The sequence below is a fragment of the Pogoniulus pusillus genome, chromosome 4 (genome assembly GCF_015220805.1).
Source record: "Pogoniulus pusillus isolate bPogPus1 chromosome 4, bPogPus1.pri, whole genome shotgun sequence".
Taxonomy (NCBI): domain Eukaryota; kingdom Metazoa; phylum Chordata; class Aves; order Piciformes; family Lybiidae; genus Pogoniulus; species Pogoniulus pusillus.
In genome coordinates, this window is record NC_087267.1 from 48716261 (window position 1) to 48736305 (window position 20045).

General features: G+C 45.6%; 1 protein-coding gene across 1 annotated transcript in view; it reads left to right on the plus strand.

Annotated features, from left to right (window-relative positions):
* Nucleotides 1-5926: 5926 nt before the first annotated feature.
* Nucleotides 5927-20045, plus strand: part of LOC135175026 (PHD finger protein 21B-like) — a 78535-nt gene continuing 64416 nt past the window's right edge. Inside the window, exon 1 of the mRNA XM_064142845.1 lies at nucleotides 5927-7042. Within this exon, the coding sequence (XP_063998915.1) occupies nucleotides 6902-7042 (141 nt within the window). The 5' untranslated portion in view covers nucleotides 5927-6901. The remainder of the gene's footprint in view (nucleotides 7043-20045) is intronic.

Below are 20045 nucleotides of genomic sequence, written 5' to 3' on the forward strand. Positions count from 1 at the left end.
GTGAAACTTTAATCGTTGACTCTTGCTTCATTTCCCTGTGATGGTTTTGCCTACAGGACTGTACAAGTTTGCTCATACAGCATTCATGTTGTAAATGATGCCTTGTGAAGGAAAATTGCACTTTGATACTCTTGTTGTATTATCAAGGAGGTAAGAACCTCGATTGTCTTCAGAGAAAAAGTGAGAAAAAATATGAGGGTAGATTTGGTAGTGGCAAAAGTTTAGCTTTAGCACACTGCAGTATGTTTCTGCAATATATAAAATTGCTGGTGTGTAGATGAGCTTGGAATGCTCCTAAATCAGATGTTTAATACCAGTAATATTAATGGCAGCCATTCCTGGGTACTGTGGCTGGTTAAAAAATCCAAAGCCATTGCACCTTAGCAGAGAAACTGTTTCACTCTTTCCTGGCATTTACTTCCTTTCTGATTAATGCCATACACGGAAGGGGTAATCATTCAGATTATCTTTCTGTCTTAAAAAGAGCCAAAGATTGAAACCCAAACATTTACCCAATGCAATTAATTTTAGAGGGGATACTTTTGGGGGGAGGGTATGTTTGGAGGGGAGGGGTGCTCCCCTTTTCTGTAGCAGAGAGTCTTTTTCATTCTTTGGCAGAAACGACTAATCTATTGTCTGGCTCTCCAATCTGGATTCATACAGGGTGGCTTTCATTCCCACCCCCGCTGCCAAAACTCTTCTGATGTGCTGTGTGTTTGTTTGGGAGGGGAAAGAGGAGGGGGAAGGGAGAAGGTTATACGTTTCTGACCCGCTTTACTGAGAGTAAATTAATGCACACACTGAATTCCCCTCTGCTGTGCTGATTGGATCCTTGTGCCGATTAAATATTTCACACTGATAGAGGGATGCTGAAAGCACTCAGCTGGTAATGTGGTGTGTACATCAGCGGTACAATAACTGACTTTCAGGTTAGAGTCAAACAAAACCCCCGGTCTGCTGCAGTTTTGATTGGAATGAGTTTCACTTTGAATTTAAATCCTTGAGCCTGCAGCCGCGGTGGCTAATTAACTGAGGTCTGATGGAGAGGAAGGAATACAGGCTTACTTCTAATGACAGGCAGGCAGGAAGTTGTCAAAAAAAAAAAGATAAATAAAGAAATAAAGAAAAAGAAGAAACCAACAGACAAAACAGAGCTTTTGAAAAGCAGTAATGCTGAGACTCTGCTTGAGCAGACATAAACCTCTCTGCCCGTGTTTTACACTCGGCCGCCTTTGGCTGGAAGTCTGCCCCTGCAAAGGCTGTTTTGGCTGAGTCCCAGGTTTTCCTCTTGCTATTTTTCTACTCTCCCCTGAGAAAAACTAACACCCAAGTTTCACCTCGTTGTTTACTAATTGTGCTTTTGGAGGCGTCCTATAGGAGAGGGTTGTGGGGCTGGAAGAGGGTTTTGCTACATGGAGCAGCTGAGCAGGTGTCCGCTCAGTTCCACATAGCACTAGCCTGGAGGAGGAGGAAGGTTTCTTGCCCCCTGATACCATACATCATCCCGACCCGTGGTGACCCCTCCCTGGGGGGTCATTAAAATACTTCTGTCGAGCAATTTCTCTTCACTCCCCTCCTTTCTCCCCATCCCTTGCCCCCACCTCAGCTTGAGTGTGGCAGGGAGAGCACTTGCATCAAACTGACAGGTCATTTACTGAGAGACTGTCAGAAGGGACTAGCCTAGCCTTCCTTAAAAATGTTCCTCCTCCTCCTCACTTGCATTACATCAACAGTGTTTTGGGAACAGTGCGTAAAACTTTCCCCCATGAGGGTCTTCATCCGTGGTTGTATAAGAAAAAATGTTCAATGTCTCCTCTTTGCACATAGGCAACCTGGTGTCCAAGGGTTGTATGTGAAGGAAGTAACTTTCTGTGGTAGTCCAGGGATAAAATACAGACTACAGAGTCTTCTCCCCCCATAAACATCCACCAAGCTCCTGTGGGTGCCCATGCATGTATACATGTGCATGCCTAGCATAAGCGCTGCTCATTTCTGTCTCAGTGTGTAAAGTTATGGTTGGTTCATCACCTAGGATACAGATCAGGTGTAATCAGCTGTGTATGTAAGTAAAAACCTGGAAATACAAGGAAAATTGTAGATTGAATCAGAATTGTAAGGAAGTGGTACAGCTGATGGCTGTCTACCGTGTGTGTGTTGTTAGTCTTGGAATATTCATTGTGCTCCATTGTTCAAGAGAATTTTATTGTGACAACTGAGTAAATGAACGGAGGTCATGGCCCTCACTGCTAGAGAAGTCTCTTCAGCTGTTTTGCATGCAGGGCCTTAGATCAGTGCCAAAATGTTAAATTATTAATTGACAAGTTGTCATTTTGGTTTTAAAGTGGATTGCCAGTCTTCTGCAAGCTAAATAAACTCTCCAGGTTGTGCCAAGTGTTTTCTCTTAGCCATAGGGCCACTAAGGAAAAGAACTGTTATTGCTCTGAAAACAATTGCAGTTTTTCACAGCCAAACTGCTTTGCCAGGAGACAATCATTCTAGCAAGATTAATGGACTGAAGCCTCTATCTGCAGCATGGATGTGTTACAGTATAAATGGGATGGACAGTGAAATTTTAGGTCCTTTTTAAACAGCTCTTATATTTTACTAGGGGAACAGGAGGGTTTGTTGAGAGGTGTACATCTGTTTTAAATCACTGCTGTGGCAGCCAAGTATTCCTCCATTGTAGAATATGACCACATTCTTATTTGAGATGTGTGTGCAAAGTAAAGTCGACATTGGATCAGTAAGGATTTGATGATGTGATGTAAGCTGCAGCAGAGTCAGAAAAGCAGGAAACAAAACCTCACATTAAAAGCAGTGCTGGGTCTGCCTGGAGCTTGTGTGCACGTGTTCGTGCATACGTGCACTGGATTGCGCAGTGTGTGTATCACAACAGCACCGCCACCTTCAAATCCTTTCTCTCTTTGCTCACTCCAATTCCTTATTCACTAAGCAGAATGATTTTGTGATACGCGGTGGGAGAAAGAGCAGTTGAGTACCTGATGTTAGGAAGGCTAAAACTGCTGCACGGTTGCTTTCTCACCTGCAAACTTTTACAGCGCAGAGCTTGATAGAAAGGAGGGAGTGGGAGAGGGCTAAGAAAAAAAAGGCTAGAGTTATTTTGATACATATGGAAAACATATTACCCCTGCTTCTAATAGTTGAGACCGTGCCACGTACAAACTGTGAAATCATAAACAAGCAGCAGCTTTCCAGCACATTGTGGTGTGTTTGCGTGTGACTGGCATACATATTTCAAACTCCGGTTCGCCTGTGGCATCCTGCAGTGAAAATGAAAGTTGTGTTGCTATTGGAAAGGCACTGCTTCGAGATTGGTGTATTGTGAGAACTGCTGTGGCATGGATGAGAAACAGCAACCTGCTTTCCAGCATTTACAGCCAGGCTTTTTTCTTTTCCCCTTTTGGCGTTTTTAGCTGCTGTGTCCAAAGCTTGCTTAGTTTCTTCTTATTCCTCATTCCCAAAGTGTCAGGGAATGTGTTATGCTGATTCTCAAAATGCAGATTTTCCTGCTTTCCAAAAAAACAAGCCTATTTTTTAAATGAATCTGGCAGAAATAGAGTACAGCAGATGTGGGGCTTGTTGAGGACTTTTAAATCTCTCATATCACAATCTTTGTTTCTGCCAACACTCCTTCATCGATGTCTTCACAGGGCAGTACAACAAACGTGGGTGTTACAAAGAACAAGCACACAACAGCTCATCCCCTAATGTGATCTGATTAAGGGGGTTCTTTTCCAAGTTTTGGTGGGCACCTTTGCAGAAAATTGATGAATGAGAGGCAGAAGAGACACTGTTGTTGCTTTTCTCCAAACAGACAATTCTGAAAGCCAATCTCGAGCACCTCATCATTTGTGTTGGCTTCCATATTTAGTTTCAAAAGTGTGCAGTTACTTGAACACATTGAGCAGGGCATTGTTCCCCAGGGAGGTGCCTGGCCTGGGCCAATATGTCTTTGCAAACCTATCACAGGGACACAACTCTTGCCTTGTATTTACTTAAGAAGAGTTTTCCACTGGGAGATAAATGTTCAGTTTTACAAGCATCTAGTATTTAGCTCAGCTTAGTAACCCTCATTTCCCTAGCTGTTCTCATCTCATACGCTGAACAGACAGCTTTGTCTCTTTATTAGAGAAATGCTAGCAGACATCACAGGCAAAGACACACGAACCCAACTTGCTAGTAATGCCTACAGGGGAAAAGTGGGAATTGGATGGACCAGTAGAATTGACTAGTGGTTTTTTTTGTTCACAGAACTTCTCCTTTGGAACAAGACATAAAGCAATTACTTGCTACTGAATTTTGTCAAAAAATTAATTCTCTACTCCTACTTATTTCCTTGTGCTTTCCACTAAAGTGTCAAGGACTACATATCTTTTGGGATTCTGGAGTTGTTTGCTTAGGTGCTTGCTGTTAGTGCCTGAGAGGAAAGTGCAGCTGTATTATACTATTACATGTTAGGAATTTTGTTTAAGTCAAGATACGAAATCAAATCACTAACAGCCTTCCTGGGAGACCTTTTCCATTCAGTAATGCAAATGTTCACATCTGAAGATCAAACACTGTAACTTCATCAATACAGTGACCTATCAGGGATAATGAATGTTCTTAATTTCACAAAACCAAACAAACCAACCCCAAAACTGGGGCTACTGACATCAGCAGCAAACCTCCAGTTTTCTGCAGCAAAACTAGGGTTTCAGTCCCAGACTAACTCCAGTCATGCAGTGCAACAAAGTACAGCATTTCCCAGCAGTCTGCCATCTTTCAGAACTTATCACATGACACAAAGCAAATCAAAACTACAGCAGCAAAGCTGAACTCTTCATCTGAAAGCTTTGCGTCACTGTACAGGTTAACAAGGTGCCATGCAAGGAGGTTTTCAGTAGAGTAGGAGCGATAGGGTTCAGCTCTTCTGCATCTGTAACCATTGGATCACGACAAGGAACACCATTAGAAAACAAGAATAACAATAACAAAGGAAAATACTGCTTGTACAGACTTTTTTTGTTGTCAGCAACGTTTTCTACCTACATGAAAACACAGCTGAGCCTCATCGCTTTCTCTTCAGTACTTCTAAGCTGACAGGTATGCTTCCAGACTGAAAGAAAAAGTTTTGCCTCCTTCAAACATTTGTGACTTGTGACAGCACAGTCTCAGCAAAACGTTGGCTGTGCTTCCTTGGGGTGATTATTAGGACAATGAAAGATGCAGGCAAAAATAAACAAAGTTTACAACCATTTAGATGAAGTCATGATTGCTAGGGGAATGCAAGTAATTCTTTTATGAGGCAGGTATCTGATAAAATGCATGCTTGCTATTTCACATAAAGACAAAACCTACACTTCCTGGAGCAGAGTATTTGACAATGAAGGCTTTACATAATAGGTTTAAAGGCAAGAAGACGGATATTTTCTTGAAAGGTAGTTCTGTACTACAGCGTCTACTGTATGCCCAGAAGTAATGTTTTTCAGCCTTGATTCTGAGAGGAACTAAACACGTCTGTGACTTTATATACACAAACATGCCAAGTCGACAACAAAACTCTTAATGAGTACTTTAACTGTACAACGGCAGAACTAGAAGCAACGGTCTCCTGAAAGACTACATGCTGGACATTGCATTGAAGCCCGCAGGACCAGTTAGCAAATAAATACGGGCTGAAGTCTTTGCAGGATTAAGCGTCTTTGCTATCAGGTCTTGTAAAAATGGGATGCACAAAACTCCGAAGTATCAAAAGAGGCTTGAATCTGCGGTTTTTTTCCCACATACACCTCACCTGCCTAAACAGCGTTGGTGGGGAGAGCAGCTGAAATTACGTGAAGTGCAACGACTTTACACAGGTTCTTTTTTGCTTTGTCCAAGTGAGCATTCCATGCACCCTGCAAGCGGCAGCGTCTACCCTGTAGCGACCTCAGAGTGCCTATAGACGTCTCAGATAAAAGTCTTGTGAGACAGACCGTGACATGATAGAGCAACAGAGTCCTAGCACAGGTGACGAACACCCACTCCGCAGCCGTTCACAATTGCGAAGCGAAAGCCAGAACTGCGGGGTTAAAATGGGTGCTAGAGAGAAAAGCTTAGAGCTACCCAAACACACCTCCAGACACTAGGAAAAGAGGGGAAGCTGACAAGGGGAGCCCCCCCCCCCCCAAAGAGACAAAACAAACCAACCACCCTAACCCTCAACCACGCTAACCTTCCCTCAACTAAACTCCAAACCAAACAAAAATCCACGCAGCTTTACAGGGAAACAAAACAAACGACTCCGAAGGACGAAAGCCGAGGAGCTGAAGCGAGGGTGAGGCGAGCGGGTGTGCTGATTTTCAGACTAACAGAAACTTGAGAAGTGAGAGTCTTTAAGCCTTTTTATTAGCAGTACTACCTAGATCGTTCGATCCTTGCATGAACAGATACCAAAGGAAAAAACAGAATACTCCGAATGATACCACGAGTTCTGGAGAAGCCAGCCTTTACCCTCCCGCCCGTCCTTCCAAGAACAAAACCCTATTAAAGAAACCAGACTAACCCCCCCCAAAAAAAAAAGACACCCAAATCCCTGCTGTCGTGGGCCGAGCCCGGCAGGAGAGCTCCAGCCGCGGGGGAGCTCTGCGGGAGGCCGAGGGGTTGGGGGTGGCCAGGGTCCGGCTGCAGCCCGCCGGGTGACGATGTCGTTTCTCTCTCCCCTTCTCTCCTCCGGCAGAAGCTGGCGGTGCGGAGCTGCCCCGCGGCCGTGCTGGTGGGCAGCGGCGCCAGCAGCAGCGCCAAGCCCGGCGGCGTCCCGGCGCTCCTGAAGGCACCCGGCGGTGGTGGCGGGAGTCCCAGCAGCAGCCCCGGGCAGAACCTGGCTATCTCCGTGCTGCCGGCCAAGGCTCCCATCGCGATGGTGACGGCGCACCTCAACGGCGGGCTGGGCTGCAGCGCCGCCAGCGTGGAGCCCCCGCAGAGCTCCCCCATCAACCTGCAGACCACAGCCAAGACCGCAGGCTCCCGGCGGGCGCCGGAGCTCGGCTCCAACGCCCAGGTGACGCCGGGCGGCGGAGCGCGGGGCGGGCTGCGCGGGGGTGGCGGAGCGCGGGGCGGGGCCGGGGCGGGCTGGCTGTGAGGGAATGGGGCGGGGCCCGGGTGTGGCCGGGGCGGGGCCGGGGCGGGCTGGCTGTGAGGGAATGGGGCGGGGCCCGGGTGTGGCCGGGGCGGGGGGCGGGGCAGGAAGGGTGGTGCCGTTCGACTGGGGAGACGGTGACCGCTGCCCGGGAAGAGGGAAGGCTTCTCCGGTTAGTGCGATGGCGCTCTCCGTCCCGCAGTCGGTGGGAGCGTTCGCCTGAGGCAGAGCAGGTGCAGAGCTGGCAGGAGTCGTGGGGTTGGAAAACAGAGCTGTGGCTGTCCGCAGGGCCCGAGGGACAGGCAGATCTCATCGTCTCTGGCAGCGTGGACGAGACCCGCGCCTTGGCTGGTGAGAGCTGCGCTGAGCAGAGGGGAATTAGCTGCCTCTTGTTGCTTTTCCCTAGTTACATAGAACCACAGAACGGGGGGAGCTGGAAGGGGCTTCAGACGTGTTCTAGTCCAACACTTCTGCTAAAGAACGTTTGCCTGGAGTAGGTTGGATAGGTACATGTCCAGGTGGATTTTGGAAGTCTCCAGGGGAGGACTCCACAGCCTCTCTGGGCAGCCTGCTCCACTGCTCTGCCACCTTCAGTGTAAAAAAATTTCTCCTTAAGTTCGAGTGAAACCTCTTCTGGTTCTGGTTCGTAACTGGAAAGAGCCTGGCCCCATCCTCCTCACCTCCATGCGTCAGGTATCTGTAAGTGTTGGTAAGATCCCCTCTCAGGTTTCTCATCTCCAGGCTAAAGAGCCCCAGGTCTTTCAGCTTTGCCTCGTAAGAGAGATGCTCCAGTTGCTTATACCTTGGTGCTTTTAAGAACTGCTTCTTAATCAGAGAACTAGTTACAGAAGGTGGCTAATTTGCAGTGGTGGCCAGTGATAGGACAGGGGACAGTGGGTACAAACTAGAACACGGGAGGTTTCACTTGAAGGAAAAACCTCTACTTTGAGGGTGACAGAGCACTGGGACCAGGCTGCTCAGAGATGTTGTGGAGAGTGTTCTTGCAGGCCTATCTGTGGTGTGGGCCCGTAGCTTCCCTCAGGCAAAGGCAGCAAAAGCACAAGTTGCATGGGAACTGGAGGCCTGGCAGGCTGCTGTTTCCACCTCCAAGGTGTATGTGTTTGTGTGTGTTCAACAACAACATTCACAGCAATCTGAATATGAAATAAATGGTTTGAGTTAGTGAAAGGAGGGCAAAAGAGGAAGGGATGCTCTTTACCAGATATATTGTTTTGTGCAGTTTGTTAGCACAGGAGGTTTTACTCCAACCATGACATGTGTCAAGACAGAGGAATGGTGCTAATGAAGTTAAACTGTGAAGCAAATGACAAGGCTTTCCTAAAACTTTGGAGAAGAGGATGTAAACTATTACTGCTGGTGTTAGAAGTGTGGAACCCTTGCTACTTTCTGCAGAGGCAATGCACACAGAGGCAGTGCTAGTCCTGGGTTTTGTGTTATGTTGGACTGCATGAGATTTTTTAATGCCCAGAAAGCCCATTCCTAAACCTTGAACAGGGAGTGAGCATCACCTGCTGCATCTTCGAGCAACTGGAAAGCACATGCAGCCACTTTAGGAACCAAAAGTCTTGTCACTTTCCTGGAGAAGTAGCACTGTCATTAGCTAGTACCTCTGTGGGAATTCACTTTTGAATCTCTGCTCTGTATAATTTCCTTTATTGAAGGTGGCATTTTCACCTAATTGAAAAGATACTTGAAGCTCTCCCAGGTAGGCATTTCTTAGAATCCCAGAAAATAACTCTATAAATGACAATCATATGAAAGATGAAAGTTTCAATGATATGCTGTTTTGTGAAGGGCTGTCTTACTGTCACTGTCAGGAGCCATAGGAAGAAAAGGGTGAAAACAGCAAAGGAGAATCTGAAACAGCATTTAATGTATTTAGCCAGAAGAGTGAAATGACAGTCAGATGCTAGAAGGCAGTGCTGGTTAGAACAGGTGGCTGCAAACTTCCAACTTCTGCAAGTGTTAAAGGAAGATTTTTCTAACCTGGTAAGCTGGGTGCACACTTGGATTGGCTGTGGTGCTTCCTAGTTACTCTTTCAAAAGGGCAAAAAGAGTCCCACTTCCACCTTCCGTGTCCTCAGATGCATTGCAGTCAGTAGTGTATTGCGACCTGCCAGAGCAAACCCTTGACTCTCCTGCACGTTTCCACTCTACCTACTTGTGGTATTTGCCCTGGCATTACAATGTTTCTCCCAAACAACATAGAGTCACAGAATCATAGAACCAACCAGGTTGGAAGATAACCTCCAAGCTCATCCAGTCCAACCTGTCATTCAGCCCTATTCAATCAACCAGCCCATGGCACTAAGTGCCCCAGCCAGGCTTGGCTGCAACACTTTCAGGCACGGCAACTCCACCACCTCCCTGGGCAGCCCATTCCAATGCCATTCACTCTCTCTGCCAACAACTTCCTCCTAACACCCAGCCTAGACCTGCCCTGGCACAGCCTGAAACTGTGTCCCCTTGTTCTGTTGCTGGATTGCCTGGCAGCAGAGCTCAACCCCACCTGGCTACAGCCTCCCTTCAGGTAGTTGTAGCCAGCAGTGAGCTCTGCCCTGAGCCTCCTCTTCTGCAGGCTGCACACCCCCAGCTCCCTCAGCCTCTCCTCACAGGGCTGTGCTCCAGGCCTCTCACCAGCTTCATTGCCCTTCTCTGGACACGTTCCAGTATCTCAGCATCTCTGTAGTTTTGTGATATGGTATCTCTGATAATGTAGTGATTTAGAGAAGAAGCAGCTGAACAGGTTTCTGAAGCAGAGGACTAGAGTGGTTTCATCTTTTGTGAACAGTCAGCAGGTATGGATAGAAACAAATAGAAATACTGAATTGTAAATGTGAATAGAGAAAAAAAAGGCAAACTGATAGTTGGTCCTAAGCTGTCAGGAAGCTCAGTGCTGGGTTGCCTGTTGATTAGCACTCCTCTACCCAGATTAAATTTGTTTTGCAAGGTTTGTTTTGCTGGTGCAATGGAAGAAAAAAAAAATCTGTTCTTGCTTCATGCTGAGTATTCTTGATTTTTCCTGGAGCAGTGATTGCAAATCAATAGCAATAGCAGTCCAGCTACTAGCACTGTAGTGTCAGAGGGAAATTTCATTGCTGACATTTATTAATAGGCATTTACTTTCTCTCCTTTTTGTGTGTGTGTGTACCATTGTTATGTCTGAGAAAAGTGTGGGTTTTTCCTGGTGAAATGTATGAAGGTTGTGAGATGGAGGATAATGACAGCCTTCTGCAAACTGGGTTAAGGTGGCAAGCTGATAGTGGTAAATGAGATTACTGCTGTAGTGTAGCCTATTCCTCTGCATCTGCAAAGTGAAGGCAAGGGCAAGGGCATGAAATGTAATGTTATGAGTTTCTGAGCAGTGGTTTCTGCTTGGAAGCATTTAAGGGGATCAAGGATGTGTGTATGGTCATCTCAAGCTGTATCTCGCAGAAGAGTGAAATGGTAAATGAAACTCAGCAGAAAAAAATAGGGCATCAAACATTATAATCTAAATGCAGAACTTTCAAATATAGATAGGATCCAGTGTAAGTTTGCTACAGAACTCTCATTTGGACAGCTGCATGTCAGCACTTCCATTTTAGGCTGTTATGTACCCAGCAGGCTTTTGTAGTGCTTTTGAAACATCGCTGACTGTAATGGAAGCTGTGTCGGCGCTGAAACAGTAGCTAAATACACGCCTCGCAGGTGCTGCAGCATTGCTTAGATATTGATCACACCTGTTAATTAGAAGCAAGAAGCATTGTGATATTAGCAATGTCTGAAACCTGCAAGCATTAGAAAGTGTGAGCTCCAGAAACTGCCCTATTCCTTGGCAGCCTTTCAGTGTCAGTCCAGTGTATGAAGATATAACCGATGGAGCTACGCTATAATTATAGTGTACGTGCAGGGATGTCATGAGCCTAGTTCTTTCTCCCACCTAGAGAAATGAAGTTTAGAGCTTCGTTTGGATGATCTGGAGCAAGTTATGTTGGCATAGGCTGAATTTTGCTGGCATAAGCTGAATTTTGCTGGCATATGCTGTATCCATGCCAGGAGTGCTTTGCCTTCAGAGAATAGCTGTTGCTGTTCTGCATTGAGAATGCCCTGGAGCTGCTGGGTAGTTGTAGGATATCAGTATGCCTGTACCTACAAAGTGCTCTTGCTATAAAGATGTTTTAATATAAACCTCTCAGATTATTATTTTTATTGTAATTGTATTTATGTAGTATTTGCTATTTCCTATCATAGCCACCATTTTCTGACTGAAAGCAGGATCTGAGGTTGCTTTGCTGAAGGACAAAGTCCCATCTGCTATGCTGGAACAGTGCACTGAGTGAAGATAATGCCCCTCTGCTACCTCCTCATTCTCTTTTAAATAGCAAACTGAAGGCCAGCAGGCATCCCAGAACGTAGCTTGGGGAAAGCAGAAAGCCTTTTGGCTGATGGAAAGACAGTTGGCCAGGCGGCTATTGGGTGAGCAAGCAGAGGGGGAATACGGCTGTCAGACCACTCGGCTGCCTTTCAGGAGCGGTAGTGGAAGAGAAGAAAGCACTGGAAGGCCTTTTATCTGCGGGGGGCGTGAAACACTACGGTACAGTTGTAAACAGCTGCTCCGCAGAGCTCTGACACAGCAGGGCCCTGCAGAGGTCTTTGGTGTCCTGAAAGCAGTACCCTGGGTACTGCTCAAGGCAACCTTGGCCTCGGAGGCAGCTCCACTTCTAGCTCTGTGCAAGTGTTCTTTGCAGCTTCGCCTGGCTGTCTCTGTGCAGCTTGGCATTGCTGGCTTGCCCACGGCTCTGGGGTGAGAGCCACAAGCGGCTTTTCGCTTTGTCAACGCAACAGGAGTCTCTGTGTATACCTTCCATGTGCTGTGTGTGCACCAGCCATAGGCGCCAGAGGCTTCCGAAGTGCAAAGCAGATACTGGGCGCAGGAACACCTGGATGCTGTTGTAATGAAAGAGCTGCCTCTTGCCTGCGCTCCTGGTGTGACGCTTTGGCCACTGTTACTCTACGTGGCTCTTAGAAACCTCTTAGCATGGCACTCGCTCCCTGTCCATCAGAATTCCTCAGGCCAACAGCACAAAGTCTGCTTCTCCATGCTTTCCTTCCCACGCGTGTATTCCCTGGGTCAGCTGGAGGATAGCCTGGCAGGCTTCCCCGTGCACATGTGCTGCTGTGTTTTGGGGCTCGTCTATACAGGGAGGCTATCTCAAAGTAAAATACAGTATGAGGATTTATAGTGCTATGAATTCTTGGCAAGAGAGTAAACTGTTCTCCACAAATGCTTCATTAACTCCACAGCTCAAAGAACCACTTGTATCTGTGTTCAGATTGAGCAGGCTACATGGGTATCAATTTTTTTTCCCCAGGAAAAAATGGCTTTTGTACATGTAGAAGGATGCACTTTCATCTTTTTTAGGCATCTGTGTATTCATCTGGATAGAAGAAAAGTGCACTCTAGAAGTTTAAGAACATGCCTCTGTCTGTGATGACCAGTTTTTAGAGTAATGGATTTATTACCTTTCTCTTCACCATCTCACTTAATGTGCTCCACTCTGGTCCTTCACGTCTGGAAGTCCACCTGTGCTTGTGACTTAAGTCTTATTAGCTTTTATTTACTATTTGTATCGTGGTACCACTTAGAGGTTTCATTTACAGATATATCCATCTATAGTTGTGTGACTATGTATAGCTTTTTTTCTACATATCTGAATACATGATAACACTTCATTTATCCTCACAGTGTGGAGTTGTTATCGCTAAGGTGCTGTTATTCCACGTTTTGCTGATGGAAAACTGAGAAATAAAGTTTATGCTGCTTCACAGGAAGCTCCCAAGGGTTGCCTTAGGCAGAATCCATGTGTTTGCAGACACACTGCTGGCCTGCACAAGGCATCCTTAGGAGAAAGACCTGTCCCCCCCTCCTTGGGAGATGCTGCTGTTCCTTTAAGCTCTTCCCATAGCTCTTTACCCATCTGCAGCATACTTCTTGATTTGCTGCTCAGTTCTCAGCATCCACATTGGTCTCAGCGTGCCAGCATACAGACACATGACAATTAGTAAGCTCAGGGAAGGACATAAAAGACCAAAACCAAAAAAAGAAAACAAACCCAAAACCCAAGCCAAAAACCAGAGGCTTCACACAGACTGAGGAGAGGGGGAAAATGAAGATGTTTCATTATGCTTTATGGCTACTCTTGGTCATTTTGGCAGTCTCCAGGGAGACCAGCAGTCTTGTCAGCATCAGAAGTGTACCAGACTGTCTGTAATGTGCCAGAAAACCTTCCTGTGTTTCTGGAATCTGTGGCTTCTTGCCATCTGTTCTTACCATCACAGCGGTTACATCTTTCTCCAGGTATGGGCTGATCACTAGTGCTCTGTTGTTAGTACAGGAAAGAACTACACAGCAGGCTTTTAGCAGAAGGTTTTGACTAGGCAGGCCCAGGGGTGAGATGGCTGTGGTACCACTTGTGCTGCCATGTCCATGGGTTCATAAGCCAAGGTCCTTGTAGACAGAGGAGTTCTGAATGATGATCCTACTAGGCAGTCTTAGAGGAACTTGTGGAGAGCTCCTAAGGACCAAGATTTTCCTCTGGGATCCCACTTGAGCTGCTGTGAAGAACAGTAGCATAGATAGAGAATTTTTCATCAAGAACTTTGCAGAGATGGTGACAGGCAGAGGCTGAGATTCTCTAAAGTATTCCTTGTCCTAAATCCCATTGGAAATTCTGTTTAAGGTACCTGGGCCCAAGTGTCTTGTCTGAGGACACATAGGTGCCCTTACAGAGCAGACCATTGAAGCAGAGGCTTATTAACATACTAGCCTTCCTGTTTGGTCTCCATGGCAGACACTGAAAGCCTTCCTGTTGGAGGGAGTGTCTACTCAAGAGCATAGAACACAAGCAGGCAAGAAAAAATTGTGAGACAATCAGAGTGCAGAGAGCTGAAGAGATTTCTGGAGTCCCACAGCAGTAGAGAGCCCAGATTCATCCAGCACAGTCTTACAGTTTGTCCAGAAGGATCCTTTCAGAAGGATGTCAGCTGCAGTGTGGGTATGAGCAAGACAAAGGCACTGGATTATTTTAGTTTTGGACCTCAGAGGATTCAGTCACACATTAAGCCACATGGATCATCCTTTAAGGCAAGTTACCTTCAGGAAATAAGTCTCTAGGACCCAAATGAAAATAGAAACAGTAATTCAGACACGGAGAAAGGGAACCCAAGGATTCACAGCCCCACACCATGCATTCTGATACTGGGGGCTTACTAACGTTTAACTCTTCTGATACAATGTTTGAAAGACTCTGGTGATGTTAGGAAATGGCTTACAGAGTATCTGTGACAGATTCTGCTTGGATTGACACCACATGTGGTGCAGTTCTGTTAAGGGAGGTACATGAATTGGCTCCACATTTAAATCTAAGTTGCTATGAGCAGGATTTGTCCTTGCTACTCTGATATATACCACTTAAAAGCACTTAAAAATTTATATCTCTTGCTAAATAGCATAAAATTACATCCTTTCAGGTTAATTAAACCATTCTGCAATGCTAGCTGCTGTTGATGGGATATTTAAATGTCAGATTCAGAATAAGTACTTATGCTTCCTGATCATAAATGGCTTCCTTTTAAATATCCCAGACCTACGTGTGTGGTCAGTACATCCAAAGTGTGTGGATTTCTGCCTTTCTCTGTCTGCACTTGCGCTTGGTCTACAAGAAGGTCAAATACCCACTAGTATCAAAGGCTTGATGAAGACTCTCAGGAATCGAGTAAGACCTGATTTGGCTCAACACAGTGCTCCTTACGTAGCTGAAAAGTGCCAGGGAAGGCAGTGGAGCATTCAGCAGGGAAGGATAAGGAAAGCTGGGCTCACACTGATCGTCTGATGCTTCGTTGTAATAATCTAGGAGAAACCTTTCCAGATTTGCTTCTGTGGGGACTGGCAAACAAACACCATGTTTCAAGAATTTAAATGACCATGAAACAATAGCAAGTTGCACTTTGAGGGACTTCGCTGTGCCTGTGTCCTCTGCAGCCTTTGTGGTACTGAATGTTCCCTCTGCAGGTTCATGTGAAGAAGGAGGTAGGTATGGGTGGGCTACTGCAGTGTCCCACAGAATCACAGAGCTTTAGAGGTTGGAAGGGACCTCCAGAGCTTGTGGCGTCCAACCCCCCTGCCAAGGCAGGATCCTGTAGGGTAGTTGGCACAGGAACACATCCAGGCAGGTTTTGAAAGTCTCCAGAGAAGGAGACTACACAACCTCTCTGGGCAGCCTGCTCCAGAGGTCTGTCACCCTCACTGTAAGGAAGTTTCTCCTTATGTTGAGGTGAAACCTTCTCTGTTCCAGTTTGTAGCCATTGCTCCTTGGCTTGTTGCTGCTGACCAGTGACAAGAGCTTGGCCCCCTCCACTTGACACCCACCCCTCAGATACTTGTACACATTGATCAGATCTCCTCTCAGCCTTCTCTTCTCCAGACTGAACAGCCCCAGGGCTCTCAGTCTCTCTTCATAGGGGAGATGCTCAAGTCCCCCAGTCATCCTCATGGTTCTCTGCTGGGCTCTTTCAGCAGGTCCTTGTCTCTCTGTGGAACAGTTTCTTACTGCACATGTGTGGGAAGGGTCTCTACTGAGGAGCACAACTGGAGGAAGAGTGACTAAAACTATGTTTGTTTTATCAATGATTCCTGACTACACAGAAGGATAACAGAGCTCTCAGCATGTTTCTAGATCTAAGTCCTCACAGGCAGAAGTAATTAATTGGACTTTGTATAGAGAACCAAAGAAAGAAGACCAGGTTAAATGAGGGAAATGAATTTGCTTGAATTTCATGCCTTTTCTGGGGAGCTATTTTAACCTCCTCATAAGGGAAGTCTTAAAATGTAGGCATATATATAGACAAGCCCCTTACAGCAGTTTCTGTGGTATTTTTACACATGCTTATATATCACCCATGTAAACAAAGTCCTGAGTCCCTTGCTCTGATGCTGAGAGTTTATAGCTCAGGACTGTTTTGACGCTAATCAGGGTAGCTCCCGTGGAGAGCTTTGATTCACTTCAGAGAACCAAAGGGCGCTCTAAAAATGGTAATGGATTGTAGCTGTTTGGTTGTAATTGGAGGCTGTCTGTGCTGCATGGAGATCACCAGGCAAGCCTTCTCCAAAATGTCAGCACTTTCAAGTTGGCTGTCTTTAAAATGGGGGAGCAAGGACGCAAGGGGATGGCTAGAAGCGATTGAAGCTTGACGTGCAGTTTGTAACAGTGAAAGATGATCAACTTTGAGGGTGGGGAAATCATGGCTCAGGTTTCTAAGTTACAGGATGCATGAAACCATCCACTTACTCTGCATGTGCTGTTGCTTTAATGAAAGGCACCACTTTAGGAAATGAAAGGCTTCGGAATATCACGGACCATCTTAGTTCTGTTTATCTTCAGAAGGTGGGGGTTTATTTTTTCATTATTGGTGGAGTTCAGGAGGTAGTTGAATAATCTGCAGGAATTTGAACTGTTTGATACCAGGCAGCAAACTCTACATTTGTCTTCTTCAAAGGTTCATCTTGCAAATATGAGAGTGGCAAGGTTTCCTGTTGGTGTCACAACTGTGCCAGACTTTGGCAGTTGGTCTGCTACTAGACTCTAATCACATGGATTTGCATCTGTATTTAAATTAATTGGAAAACTGGATCAGAAATTACTCTCTTTAAATTGTTCTGCCTATAAATGGGAGAGGGGGAAGAGAGAGAGAGAGAGGGGAGAGAAACTAGATGCTGTAAATACAGGCTGCTGATGAATACTCAAGTAGTAAATAGAAATATCTCAGAAGTTGTTCCTGACAGTAATAAAGGCAGCAATTTGATTTCATCTGTGGATAATAAACTGGTTTCACATTGCAATAAAAGTGTAGCTTATGTTGTGTTAATATTTATTAGCACTTATTGATGTTGGGCTTTAGTTGTTGTCTTCTCATCACAGCCATTTTACAGAAATTCAAGTTAAATTGCTGCACAATGAGCAATTAAGAATGTTTGTGTATGGGGAAGAGAGAGAGAGGGAGGACATTGTTCTGTGGAGATAGTCCTTATGGAAGGGCAGCTCATCGCTGTCAAGGCATCTAGAGAGCTGTGGTCAACCTGATGGAGTTCTGTGAGTTTGGCTCTCTGAATGCATGTTTCAGCACCTATCACTGCTCTGCTGCCTTTAGCAGGTCTGTGTGTATGGGCTGTCTGTTGTTTAACAGGGTAGCTTTGTCCTCCTTGCTCTGACTGTGATTATAAAGGTAAGGGAGATGTACTGCATTCAGTGGCCCTTTCTGTGGCGTTTGCAGGATTGCGAACTTGCGGGATGATGTGATCAGAAAGCAGTCTGGCCCAAACTTAACCAAATGTGTTTGTCCCTAAATCTGGAGAATAGCTGAATGGCAAGACAGATACATTGCCATTTCCAAAGTGACAAGGACAGAGTGTTGGCGGGTGCCTGCTAACAGCTCTGTCTTGGGGGTTTGGTACTCATAATGTGGGTATGGGTGGGGAAAGAGTAGTTACTAACTTATTTATTGTGAGTCTGTTTCTTCTTTGACTGCTTCTGAATCACTCTTGGGCTTGATGTTCTTCCAGTGCGGATAATTCTTGTGCAGAAGTGTGCTGTAGTCTTGAGTCACGTTTTTGCCCTGTGAGTAGAAAGACTTGCATTGGACTTGGATTTTATCATAATGGAAACTGAAACGTAGACCTTCTTAAAGTAAGCCAGGCTCCAGGCAAGATAAGGCGAACCAAAACTGGTTTTGTTGATCTTAGAACCAGAATTCAACAGCAGTAGGTTCAGAAAACAGGTTCAAGCTTATCAAGCTTGAGTTGAGCATAACCCTCCATTTACCAGGTGTATCATTCACCTGTCTTCCATAGATGAGTCATGTGCTTGCAGCCGAGTTGGTGTTTACCTGCGTTTCTGTGCTGAGGTCTGTGCTGGTTTAGTTCTTTGGCCAAGTACTGCCGTTGGAGATTAGACCAGTGAAAGCAAGAACACGTCCCCACTGCTTTTATAACAGATGTGCACTTAATGGGTACAGCTGTGGCTTGTTTGTTGTTTTTTTTCTCAGTGAGATCCCTTTGGTATAGACCTTCGTTTAGCCTGTTTCACTGGTTTGATTTTATTAAGGCCTCAGTTCAGGCACTGTGCCGCCAAATTTGCACCTACAGTGATGGGTTGTGATACTCAAACAACTTGATTGTGGCATCTCTCGCAGAACCAAACAACGGGGCTGGCTGGCTGGGAGATAAGTTCATTTTTAGATGCAAGATCACTGAACTAGCAGTGACTGAATAGGCAGAACCAGGAAGTGCATGACAGCTTTCATAAGATTTAAATGGCACTGAGTTTCCTTTAGTTTGCTGAAGTGATGCTGATGAGTTAAGGGTCTTTCCTTCAATGTTTTCTGTCCTTACAGGTGCAAAATGAAAGCACAGGTCACCCTTCTTTGTTGTAATACTTATTTCTAAGGAATCAGTCCATTAGAAATTTTTTTGAAAGACAGCTGTTTTAGTGTTGTAGTAATGAGAAGGTTGCAGAAATTTGGCAGAGATACTACAGGGGATGACTTTAGAAGACTGTATCTGGAAACTAATTAGCATTTTCTCTACTGAAATCCCACCACCCTATTTGCTAATTTCACAATGTTTTCTTCAGAGTTAAACATCACTGTATTCATCTTCCCCTGTACTACTTCTTCTTTCTTATTCCCCCCTCCTCCCCCAAAGAATATAAACCAATAATCTATGTTCTTTTGACTTAGTATTGCTGAGAAAGCCCATCCTCTCTAATAAGTATAAGATAAAAACTTCCAGGTTTCTGCTCTCTTTGTGGTCTTTCTACGGGCTTTAAAACCAGAGTAAGTGCCTTTAAACCGCCACTATGGTGGTTGTTGGAGGGCAGGATGGGAAGGAGAAAGAAATGAAAGCACAGCTTTATTGGAATGTGTTTTGAATGAAAGTGACTGTACACAGATTATTCTGCACGAGTGGACTCAGGGATGCCAATCCCAGTGGGGAAGAAGCAGGTCTTCTGTCTTCAGAGCAAGGTACCAAGGACTAGAGTCAAGAATCATAGAATCATAGAGTGGTCTGGGTTGGAAGGGACCTCTGAAGGTCATCTAGTCCAACCCCCTCTGCGGTAAGCAGGGGCATCCTCAACTAGATGAGGTAATGCAGTAAGACACTCCTGTTGAACACATCTCTCCAAGTATCTGTCTTTCGCCCTGGGATGCTGGGTTGCAAACTTCTTCCCAAGTTGCCTTGTCGTACTCTGTGGATACCCTACACAGGGATTGCTGATGTCTGATTGAGAACTGCAGTAAGGCACATAACAGCTGGACATTGTTTCATGCAGTACCATCACTCATGTGTGGATTCAGTTCTATCTACTGAGTTGTTGACACTTCAAAGGTGATGTTTCCAGGCTAGCAGTGAAGCAAACCTTCAGCTGTGCAGAGGACAGCAATGACTGAGTCTGAAGCATGTAGGGATATTACTGACTTGACTGCAGCTGAGTGGGTTTAGGGGCTGGTGAGTAGGTGGTTCTGAACCCTGTAGCTGGAGGCAGGCTGGACATATGCACATTGGGGCTTTTTCTTTTAGGACCTAGGAAAATGTCCCCGAATCCAGGTTTATCTGGGACTCAGAGTGAAACACCTGAGTAGGAGCCAGAAGAAGTCACGTGGGCTAGATGGTACACTGGAGTTGTGCTTTGATCTTTTTTCCTTTTTGGTTTTCTGATGACAATTTCTGCACCCTTGAAGCAAATGCCATTTCTAGACCCAGAAACAAAGGAACCTTTGCTGACTTCAGTGTTTGCCAGGCCAGCACTAATGCTAATGCATCATCTCAGGAAGGAGAGATTTCTCTACTTACTGACTCTAAAATTTT